At 37.1% G+C, this 12,257-nt stretch overlaps 1 protein-coding gene across 1 annotated transcript in view; it reads right to left on the bottom strand.

Annotated features, from left to right (window-relative positions):
- The window catches only part of METAP1 (methionyl aminopeptidase 1), a 77,936-nt gene that overhangs the window by 21,667 nt on the left and 44,012 nt on the right, over positions 1-12,257 (bottom strand). Inside the window, exons 3-6 of the mRNA XM_043971045.1 lie at positions 9,309-9,421; positions 7,430-7,490; positions 3,941-4,032; positions 1,855-1,938 (exon numbers count right to left, since the gene is read on the bottom strand). Of these exons, the coding sequence (XP_043826980.1) occupies positions 1,855-1,938; positions 3,941-4,032; positions 7,430-7,490; positions 9,309-9,421 (350 nt within the window). The remainder of the gene's footprint in view (positions 1-1,854; positions 1,939-3,940; positions 4,033-7,429; positions 7,491-9,308; positions 9,422-12,257) is intronic.

Below are 12,257 nucleotides of genomic sequence, written 5' to 3'. Positions count from 1 at the left end.
GTATTGTTCTCAGAAGCTAGACTGTGAACTCAACTTGAGAACACCTTCAAAGCCAATGGATTTGGATGACGCCAACCAATCAGCTTGAAGCAGTGTGTAAGGACCGCCTCTGTTCCAGACCTATAAAAAAGCTTCCACAAACAGCTTGGAGGGTGTTCCTGATGGAGGAGGACTTCAGGAAGAACCCAACCAGGCTGGAACTCTAGGCTAGACTGGAGCTGAAGCTTCTGATTTAAGGCGACCACAATTCAGATTTTAAACATCACATGAGGATACATCCTTGCTTCTTTGTAGAGCTGGACAGCTATTGGTGTGGGAAGCAAGTCACTTAACTTCTCAGTTTCAATTTCCTCATCTATAAAATGGGGATGATAACATACCTACATCACAGAATTACAGTAAAGATCAAATGACATAATATTTGTAAAGTGCTTTGCAAACCTTAAAGCACCATGAAAATGCTAGTTGTTGTTATATTATTTTTATTTAAAATATGAATTCTCAATATTATAGAATAATATCATATCATATCATAGCTCTAGACCTGGAAAAGATTAGAGGTGAAGTCTGACCTCCTCATTTTAAAATAAGAAAACTGAGGTCCAAGATCTTAGAGTTAGTAAGTGGCAGAGGTGGGATTCAAACTCAGGGCCTGACTCAGAAAATCTCCCATCTGAAGAGGGTGTTAACTTGTCCATCCAACCTCTATTTATTTAAATTTCAAAACCATAAAATAAGCTTACATCTTAAAAAAAAAGAAATATAGGGGCAGCTAGGTGTCTCAGTGGATAGAGCACCGGCCCTGGAGTCAGGAGTACCTGAGTTCAAATCCGGCCTTAAACACTTAACACTTACTAGCTGTGTGACCCTGGGCAAGTCACTTTACCCCAATTGCCTCACTAAAAAAAAAGAAAAGAAAAGAAAAGAAAAAAAGAAATACAGGGCAGCTAGATGGAACAGTGGATAGAGCACCGGCCCTGGAGTCAGGAGGACCTGAGTTCAAATCCAGCCTCAGACACTTAACATTTACTATCTGTGTGACCCTGGGCAAGTCACTTAACCCCAATTGCCTCACTAAAAAACAAACAAAAAAACCAAAAACAAAAACAGACTGATTCTTTTCTATGATATAACAGTTAAAGCATTACAATGATACAAAAAATGAAGCTAAACAGTGAAAAAAACATGCAGTTTCTATCATGTTCCTTAAGCCAAAGAACTCTCTTTTGCTGTGTGTATCTTACAGGCAACTGTATTTTTACTGAAGAATATCCTACTTTGTAATTAACTATAGCATTCTTTGGGGCAGCTAGGTGGTAGACCTGAAGTCAAGGAGGACCTGAGTTCAAATCTCACTTCAGACACTTACTAGCTGTGTGACCCTGGGCAAGTCACTTAACCCCAACTGCCTTAAACATCTATGGCCATCTCCAGTCATCCTGACCTATATCTTGCCACTGGACCCAGATGGCTCTGGAGGAGAGAGTGAGGTTGGTAACCTAGTACAGCCCTTCCTCATTTAAATCCAATTCAGTGCAAGTCATGACATCACCTCCTGATCTCATGGTCCTCTTTGAGAAGGAAAGATAAACAACAACAGCAGCATTCTTTATTTAAGGTAGTGATAAAGGGATGGCCTTTAAGGCTTCTAAAGTATACAACTGTGAGAGATTAACTAATACATCAGCACTGAACAGTGGGACTCACGGTGCTTAATGCCAACACAGTCAAAACCCATTTTGAATTAGTTCAGCTCCCTGACATTTTTAAGACCATATAACTTTCATGTTATATCTAATTTAGGATGTAGAAAAGAGAAGAAAACTTTAATGTATAAAATTAAAGCTAACTTACTAAATGAACAGCATGGTCTATTTCTTCAGTAGTTACACCTGGTTTAACCATCATTGCGGCAACATCTAACACTTCCCTCGCAAGCTGTAAAGGAATCAACAAGAACACATTTAGAATAATGCAACCGAAACAAAAAAAAATGTCATCCTTTCACTCTGCCTTAGATTTTGTAAAGAAACAGGAAAATTAATTTGTATCTTCATAGGAAGATATTAACTTAAGATTTAATTTTTTAAAGAATTCATTAACCTTTCTGATACTAATCCAAGCAGTAACCTTCCTTCTAAAAGAGAAATTGCATTTTAATTACTGGAGGTATGTTTCTGTATGTGTGTGTCTCCCTGAAACATAAACTAGTCACTGTAAGTGGGTAATCAAGTTTAAAAAAAAACTTTACGTGCTCAGAAAGATAACTAGATAATCTATACAGCAATCATCTAAGAAAAGTCATTTCTGAAGTATAATAAAATATGTGCGTTCTCCTAGTATGATAAACTAAGTATACATTATTCTACCCTATAAGTTTTGAATATATTAGCTATAAGAATAGATGATGTAATGCAATATATTCAACTCCTAATGATTTTTATCCCTCAACAATTCAACAAATATTTAAGTGCATATGACCAGCAAGGCCTGTGCTAGGTGCTAGAGATATAAAGACAAATTTTCCCTGCCCTCAAGGAATTTACATTCTAATGGGGGAACGTGACATTTACACAGATATGTAAATTTACTTTGAGAAGGGAGAAAATTATTAATAATAACTAGAGGAATCAGGAAGGACTTCCTAGAGGAAGTAGCACCAGAGATGAGCATCTAAAGAAGCTAGGAATTTTAAGAGGCCAGAGTCAGGAGGGAGTTCATTCCACGCATGGAGGAACAGCTGAAGTAGATTGGCTATTGTGGATAGAACATATAGTGGGTGAACGAAGGAATATGAAAAAAGCATAGAGAGGTAAAAAAATCAAACCCTGAAGGACCTTTAAGGCCAGGGTGAAGAGTTTGTACTTTACTCCAGAGACAATGGGGACCCACAGAATATTGTTGGACAAGTGAGTGAAATAGTCAGCCTGTGCTTTGGTGGTGAAAGGTAATGAGGGCAAACCATGTAGTTGGCTGACTGACTGAAAAGATGGGAAGAGGTAAATAGGTAGAAGTGAAAAGACTTAATCAATTAAATATAGGGCATGAGTCAAGGATGAGTCAAAGGTTGAGAACATGGGTGACTGGAAGGATGGTGGTACCCTCAAAAGAAACAGGAAACTGAGGAAACAGTTTTAGGAGTGAAGATAGCAAATTCCATTTTGGACATGTTGACTTTGAGATCCCTACAGAACCATGCAGGTATGTGGTGACGTCAGACTAGAGCTCAGTGAGATCAAGTCTGAACGTATAAACTGATGAGATCAACCAGACAAAGAAGAGAAAAAAGTGAAAAGGACCCAGCAGAGAACCTTGGGAGTTACCCCAGAGTAGGTGAGTAGGTGGCAGGAGATGATGGTCCATCAGAAGTCACAGTCAAAAAGGAGGAAAAATTAGAAAGCAGTGTTGTGAAAGGGAAAAGGACAGTATACATAAAGAAAGTAGCCAACAGTACCAAAAGTTGCAGAGAAGTAAAAAAAGGATAAGGACTGAGAAAAGGCCACCAGGTTTAGCAATTTATGCTAAACTAATGCTAATAACTTTAGAAAGAGCAAATGAGTCTGAAACCAAATCAGAAAGTTCGTCCAAACAAAAAAAATCTTGTTATTTTTGTTATGCTGACTTATAATAAAATGGTGAGGTATCAGAAGATTTTATCCATTATCTCAAAACATGAAGAATTGGAAGAAAATGGGCCATGCCAGATTACCTGCTATTTATATTTAAAAATAACAAGCCATCTAGTAAGCTAGGGAAGAGCAAATACATCAAACCATTAAGTAGTATTCTCAATTAATATCTTATGTCTTACTGCATTAGGAGCCACAATCTTACAATGCAACTCTTGAGCCTTCATAAAACTACAGAACAGCTGACTTCCTACATGATTGCTTCAACATATCAAAACCAATAAAAAAGGGAAAAAAAAAAACCATCTTACCCTACACACTAACCGCATGCCTTCTAAATCTTCAGAGGAAAGTATTTTTATTTGAGAAGTACCTTTGAGAGCCTGTTCAGATTCAGACATTCCTAAAAAGAAACATAAAACCAATACAGAACGGGAAGGAGAGCAGACATGTAGTGATTGACACAGCAATGCCACCGGTGACATTACAACAAAATCTCATTCATTTAGATTCTACAGTTTTGTGAGAAGCTGGATTGAATTTTTCATCCCTACACTGTGAAAAAATGGGCTGTCCTCAGCAAATTAATTAACTAAATGGGAAAAAAGCTAGAAATAACCAGTAAGCCAATATGTTTGTAGGTATTCATTAAGCCACACCATCCCCACTACGCAAGTTATTCTCATAAGAACAAAGCAACTCTCTTTAGAAGTATTTTAATTAATTTGGCTTGATAAAAGTCTAAAGCCATCTCTGATGACTTCATATAACCAATTCTTCTTGGTCCACATTTATACACATAGCAGGACATATTAATACATTAAAAAAAAAAAGTTTGCACTCAATCACACAATCCATCCAACGGCATTTCCCCACTTCTCTACATACTGCCTTGTCAAAGTGTAAGCAAAGTCTTAAATGATATGCCTACAGTGGAAAAATGAATACATCACATTTCTATCTCTTACCATAGTACCAACGCTACCATTCCTCTATTTGCAAAAACTCAATTCTACTTAAATACAGTGAAATTAATGATTGAGTTTTTTTTTAAACTTTCCCAGGATAAAAAATCAGGATTCTATCTGGAAAATTAAAGAATCCAATCTTATTCTTTCTTAGCAAAGTGTATTTATAAAGACTGTTTTATCAATTTAAATGCCATCCACCATGTTTTCAAAAGACTGAAAACAGTGGAGGAAAATCCTGTCATTAAAAATTTGGGTGCAATCTCCTAGAAACTATGAAAGAATTCCCTCCAAAGTCCTAGTCTCTCCTAGTTGGGACCTCCTAATATTCCAAAGGGTTCTGTTCCCTCCTGAGTACAAGCACACCTTCTAATCCTTGTGATGAACACAAAAACAATAGAAAGGAACAGAAGTCACAACCCTGCTCATTCATCAGAGTTGCTAATGCTGGTTTACTGGATCCTTCCTTACTCTCCTGATCTCCTCACACCCTGAACTGCTCATGGCAGCCATCAGCCCCTTGGAAGTGGTCCCTTTGCTCCTCCTTATGGCAACAAGCCCCTTCAAGTCAATCCACTATAAGTCTCTACTATTCCTGTTTAGACCAAGCCCTGTTTAGACTTGGCCCTTCCTTGGTGGGCCAGGTCTCATTTGGAGCTCATACTGTGTGTGGTAAAACAAACTATTTATTTCATAAAGGTCATTCTTAGGGCATCAAAAAAACCCTAGATCTGGGGCAGCTTGGTGGCTCAGTGGATAGAGCACCGGCCCTGGAGTCAGGAGGACCTGAGTTCAAATCCGGCCTCAGACACTTAACACTTACTAGCTGTGTGACCCTGGGCAAGTCACTTAACCCCAATTGCCTCACTAAAAAAAACAAAACAAAACAAAACAAAACAAAAAAAAAAAACAAAAAAAAGGAAACAAGTTACATTGAAATATGGTTATAAAAACATTTGAAAAACAGCTTCACAGACCCCATGTTAAAAAAAAGCCTGTTCTAAAAAATAAATTAAATTAAATTTTAAAAATATTTTTAAAAAAACAAACCCTAGATCTATTTTTATTTACATGTGATCCTCATTCTCTGGAAAGAGTTAACAGTTATCCTTTCCACATGGAGGGGATTGGGGTATAACACCCCCACTATCTGAAAAATCAGCATAAAACCTCTTGGCCCTCCCTCCATACCAGAGAATGAGTCGGATTTTTTTTTCTTTTTCTTTTTTGGGGTGTTTACAGAACTTTATTGTAAAAATCTGGGTTAAGTATTTGGTCAGAGGCTCTGTGCCACCTACGTGTCATCTGTAGTTTCCACAAAACTCCCCGAAACTTCCCATTTAATTTTTTTTACCAACTCATGATATATTGAAACCATGATAGGGAGAGTCGCGATGTGGAAAGGATGACAGTGTTTTAAAGGCTGGACTACAACGTCAGCTCCTCAAGAGCAGGAACTGGGGTGTTTAGGGTTTGTTCTGGGGAAAGAGCTTTCTTTGTACTGTGCCTGACACAGTAGGGGCTTAATATTTGTTCGCTGTTTGCTGACTGACAACAGTCTAGAATTTGAAATCATCCAAAACACAGCTAAGGTTTATAGGATCCAGAGATTAAAGTCACTTTGGAGTGAACATTCTTAACTTTTTTTTGGAGGGGGGAGGAAGGGGCAATATGGACCCCTCTTGGCAGTCTGCAAAGTCTATGGAGTCCTCTTAACAAAGTTTCTTTAAAAAAACATTCACAGGTGGGGGTACCTAGATGGCACAGTGGATAAAGCACCAGCCCTGGATTCAGGAGGAGCCGAGTTCAAATATGGCCTCAGACACTTGACACTTACTAGCTGTGTGACCCTGGGCAAGTCACTTAACCCTTACTGTCCATCCCACCCCCCCAAAACCAAACAAAATTCATAGGATGACAAAGAAAATCAATCATGTTGAAATCTAGTTATCAAAAAACAAAACAAAACAAAAAAAAGGTCACAGCTTCAGGTTAAGAACCCCTGCTTTACAGATCATCTAATCCAGCCCAACTCCCCCTCCAGCCCAGCTGCTGAAAGAAAACTAAATGTCACAGAGGTTAAATGGTTTGTGTGTGTTCACCAGACTCTGAATTTGAACCTAGACCCAGTGTCTTCTCTTATATCACATTGCCTACTCTGTCATGCTGGCTACATATTTACTAGCGTACAATCATATTTTTAAAGTGAAAGACTTTTCTCAGATTGGGAGAGGGGGAGATAAGAAAATGCTGGTTTTCAATTCTTAATTCTAAAATAAAATGGTGCTTTTGTGAGAATAGGATTACATTAAAAGAGATTAGGCAAAATAATTTCAGGGACAAAGTTTGACTTTAAAAAAGATAAGGAATAAAAAAATCTTATTTCAGAAAAAAATATTAGAGACACAAATCAAAGAAAATATAAACTAAACACTCAAAAAATAGATGTGAATGGATTAAATAATCCAATAAAATTAAAGAGAAAAACGACAAAGGAAACCCCCAAGTCTGTAACTTATAAGAAAAGCACACCTAAAAAGCAAAGACATACACAGAATAAAAATGAGAGGACAGAACAAAATTTACTCTGCCTCAGGTAAAGCCAAAAAAATACAACTTGCAATCATGCTATCAGGCAAAGCGAAAATAAAAATTTACACTATAGAGATAAACAAGGAGTTTATAAAATAAAATAGTGAATTCAATTAGGCAATGAAATTTGTATATTTTTGAGATTAGTACATAAGAAACCACAAGCAAAATAAATTCCTGTTGTTAGTAGCAGCCACCAAATACAGACTAAATAAAAGTAAGATACATAACTGAAATTACCTAAAGGATGATCAGCATAATCAGGTCTCTGAATATAACTTGGCACTGGTCTTGTTGGCATCTAAAAAACATCAAAGTGTATGGTAGAAACAAGCTTAAAGTGCAAAGAGTATTTGTTATTTGAATTAGCCATTATAGAAGAAAAAATACACCTGCTCATTCCAAAATTTTATTTATCACATCATTATTACTTGGTTATGATGCCAAGTTTCTCTTTCCTGATACTGAAAATTTAAATTGTAAAGGAAAGAGGAGCTTAACAACAACAATAATGATAATAATAATAGCTGCAATAACAATTCTTCATATTATGCGTAGAGGCTTGCAAAATACTTTGGGAGCAAAAGGATTTTTTTTTCCCTGAATACCTCTTTCAAAACAAGGCAGGGAAGGGGCGTGGGATATCTAGACACATATCAAAAGACCAAAAGAGGGTTCTATGTGAAACTCTGAAACTCCATTTCACACTGCTTTTTTTAAAAAGTAAATTAATAAATTCTACATATTACTATGAAAACTGCTCTGCTTGCCTATTGCAAACCACTTTGCTCACAACTTTACAAGCCCTGTCACTCCCATTTTACAGATGAATAAACTAATAAGGCTCTGAGTGAGAGGCTAAGTGACTTGTCCATGCTCACACCACTAGCAAGAGTCTGAGGCAGAATTAGGACCCTGGTACCCAACTCCAAGTCCAGTTCTCTAGCTCCTACTCCATGCTGCCAAGAAGCAATATTAATATATACAAAATGCACAGACAGTATTGAAAATTCTGTCTTCTATCCCTTCAGGATAAGGAAAAAAAAATTTATTTTTGGGGGAAACTAGCTATTCTGTGCTTTTAAACTGCTCATTATTCCACTATGTTTGCAAACAAGACAGGACTTACGAAATACTTATTTTAAGTGATTTGAAGATAAAACCTTCAAATCACTTAAAATAAGTATTTCGATAACCATCTGATTTATCACAGAAAATGGAATCCACTTGAGAAAAACTCAATAGAAAATGAAAATGCTAACATTTTTATCTCAAAGCTATAGCATATCTATTGTCTAAGAAAAAAACTATTTTAAGAGATACCATGAAACAATAAAAATAACATGTTTACTGAATTTGTTTTCTTTTTTAATGTTTAAAAAACCCCTAGTATTAATGGATGGTTCTCAGGGAGGGGTAGCAGGAAGGACAAAGTTAGAAATGTAAGTGTTGGGGCAGCTAGGTGGTGCAGTGGATAAAGCATGGGCCCTGGTTTTAGGAGGACCTAAGTTCAAATCCATCCTCAGACACTTGACACTTACTAGCTGTGTGACCCTGGGAAAGTCACTTAACCCTCACTGCCCCCCAAGAAAACAAAACAAAACAAAACAATGTATGGGTTAAAAGATAAATGTAAGTCATTTTAAGAAAATATTAAGACAATCACTGGATTTTTTTCTTTCAAACATTTAAAAAAAACCATTCGGGGCAGCGGATAGAGCACTGGCCCTGGATTCAGGAGGACCTGAGTTCAAATTCAGTCTCATACACTTGACACTTACTAGCTGTGTGACCCTGGGCAAGTCACTTAACCCCAACTGCTTCACCCAAAAAACCCACACAAAAACAAACAAAAAAAACCCCTAAAACATTCTTTGTTAACAAGGGATGGCCCTCTGGAAGGAGAAGAATACATGGGGAAAACCAAGAAATGCAAAAATAAGAGATATCTATAAAATATACATATTTTTAAAGTGTTAAAAAAATTGAAGCAGTCCTCTCAAAAAATTTTGAAGTATAACACAAATATAGAAAGTGATTTTAATCTTGCAAAATATGGTTCAGATATTTTTCAACATGTAATTGTTACTTAAAATTAAAATTTTATTTATTTACTCACCAGTGGATAATGTGGTCTAAGTTTACCAGTGTATCGATAACCTGCCCAAGGATCTGTGTTAATATCACCTTCCACAGTCCAAGAAGAAACTTCCTGTTTTGCTTTTTCATCTTCTAGAAAAAGAAATATTTAAAGAATTTTAAAAGAAAATAGTTAAAGAAAAAGAAATGTTTAAACTAAACATCTAAATATTTAAATTTTCTATATTTAAAATTCATAAAAACATAAACATTTCTTTTCAGTAATACAAGCTATGAATGGTAAAGCAAAACAGTTAAGAACCAGTAGACACAAAAGCCTCCAGTATCCCCTCATGGCTAATAGAAACAGCTTCCAAGCCCAAGTCAAACTTCCGAAAACAATATTACAATTTTCTCCCCAATGGTTAAATGTAACCAATTCTCAATAATGTCTCATTATTGCCATGTACCGTATTGTCATGCATGAGTACCACATACATTTGCTTCTATTATTTCAATTTATAGTAAGATTATTTTAGAATGGTACTGGGTACCCAGAAATGATGGATGAGGGTACAAAGCAAAATAACTAGAAATAGGAGCAACATTTTATAATGATTAGGTTGAATTCTGAAGATTGGAAAAATACATAAGGAAGCTTGATGCACATCAAAACATACCTTCTCTCTGTCCCAGAAGAAATGTGAGAAGCCAGTGGGACAGAATATTGATACACTCACTACTAGAAATGGTTTTTGTATTAGATATTTTTGCTTAATTTTTTCATGTTGTAACTAGGAATGGTTCAACCCCAGGGGTGGGTGTGGAAAATGAATGTGATGTATAAGCAAAAGGCACCAATAAAACACACACATGCGTGCACACACATACACACACAGAAACTTATTTTAAAACTTCAGATTATGAGGCAAAACCCTCCTAACTAATAGATGTAGCAGGCATTTACCATGAATTCCAGAATGACTAAAAGCTCAGATTCCTAAATTCTCCAAAAAACCAAAAACAACCAAAAATCCGCCCTAGCTTTATCCAAGTGGCTTTCCATACACCTGGCACACTAAAAGTATTACCTAGCCATGACTCATATGCCCTGTTCTCAGAGCTGGCTGTTCAAATCCACAAACAGGACAAACAGGGAAGCACACAGACAAGACAGCGAGCATTTTTGAAGCATCTATTAAGTACCAAGCATGTTGCTCTCAAGGAGAGCCCACCCAAGAACAATTCTATACAAAGGACATATACACAGGGTAACTGGAGGGAATCTCAGAGGAAAGTCACTAAGATTAAGGAAGACTGGGAAAGTCTTCTGGCAGAAAGCAGAGTTTTGCTGTTAAACTGTTTCTAACCTTTGACCCAGTAACACTGCTACTTTATCAGTACCCCAAAGAGATTAAATAGAGGAAAAGGGCTCATATGTACAAAATATTTATAGCGGCCCTTTTTTGTAGTGGCAAAGAATTGGAAATGAAAGGATGCCCATCAAATGGGGAATGGCTGAACGAGTTATGGTATATGAACATAATGGAATACTATTGTGCTTTAAGAAATGATGAAGGTGGGGCAGCTAGGGGGCACAGTGGATAGAGCACCAGCCCTGGATTCAGGAGGACCTGAGTTCAAATGCAGCCTCAGACACTTGACACTTAACTAGCTGTGTGACCCTGGGCAAGTCACCTAACCCTCATTGCCCTAAAAAAGAAAAGAAAAGAAAGAAAGAAATGATGAAGGGGATGGTTTCAGAAAAACTTGGGAACACTTGTATGAACTGATACAAAGCAAAGGGAGCAGAAGCAGGAGAACTGATACAAGTGACAGCAATCTTGTAGAGGTGATCAACTCTGAGAGACTTATTAACTCTACTCAATAGGACCCTTCACAATTCCAAAGGGCTTATGATGAAACATGCTATCCACCTCCAGAAAGAGAGCTGATGTATGCAAAGTACAGATGGAAGCATATTTTTTCTTTTCTTTTTCTTGCTTTTGTTTTTCAGAATATGGCAAATGTGGAACATATTTGTGATGAATTTTGTTTTTCTTTTATTCTTAATAGGATGGGAAATGGAAGGAGAGGGAAAGAATTTAGAATGGAAAATAAAATAAAATTATTTAAAAAAAAAAAAAAGGAGGTGGGGTTTTAGATGGGACTTGAAGGGAGCCAGGGAAGGAAAATGGCAGAGATGATGAAAGAGAGCGTTTTAGGCATGGGGGATAGTCACTAAAAATGTCCAGAACTATTCTGAAACTCAAATCTTATAAAAAGGAATGTTGGGGCAGCTACATGGCACAGTGGATAAAGCACTAGCCCTGGATTCAGGAGGACCTGAGTTCAAATCTGACCTCAGACACTTGACACTCGCTGTGTGACCCTGGGCAAGTCGCTTAACCCTCACTGCCCCGCAAAAACAAACAAACAAACAAAAGGAATATTGAAAACTATCCTTACATGTAACTGGAGGAGGGAGGGAGAGAAGGAAGGAGGGAAGGAAGGAAGGAAGGAAGGAGGGAAGGAAGAAAGAGTCCAGAACCAGAGTCTTGTGTGAACAGCAAAGAGACCAGTTTCACTGGACTGCAGATTACATGAGAGGGTACATGGTGTAAGAAGTCTGAAATCCAATCCAATCTAAAACATTTTTATTAGCCATGTATTATGTGATACACACAGTGCTAACTGCTAGTGATATAATTAATAAAAAGACAGTCCCTGCCCTCAAGGAGCTTACAATCTAAAGGAAAAGACAAAAGGAGGTAGGAAGGGGTTTGGGAGAGGATGTAGGAAATGTAGCACTTTAGGAAGATCACTTTGACATTGGAGTAGAAGATGGACCTGTGGCAGTGAGACCAACCAACAGATAAGAACAAAGACGACTCCCCCTCCAAACCTAACAGATAAATATTATAGGTCAGCTATTCATTCTAAATATTTAGTGGGTACAAATATTTAATAACATTCAATCTCTCAACAA

Source organism: Dromiciops gliroides, chromosome 6 (genome assembly GCF_019393635.1).
Source record: "Dromiciops gliroides isolate mDroGli1 chromosome 6, mDroGli1.pri, whole genome shotgun sequence".
NCBI lineage: Eukaryota > Metazoa > Chordata > Mammalia > Microbiotheria > Microbiotheriidae > Dromiciops > Dromiciops gliroides.
The sequence above is the reverse complement of the archived record's forward strand: the minus strand, read 5'-3'. Positions and strand labels throughout refer to the sequence as shown.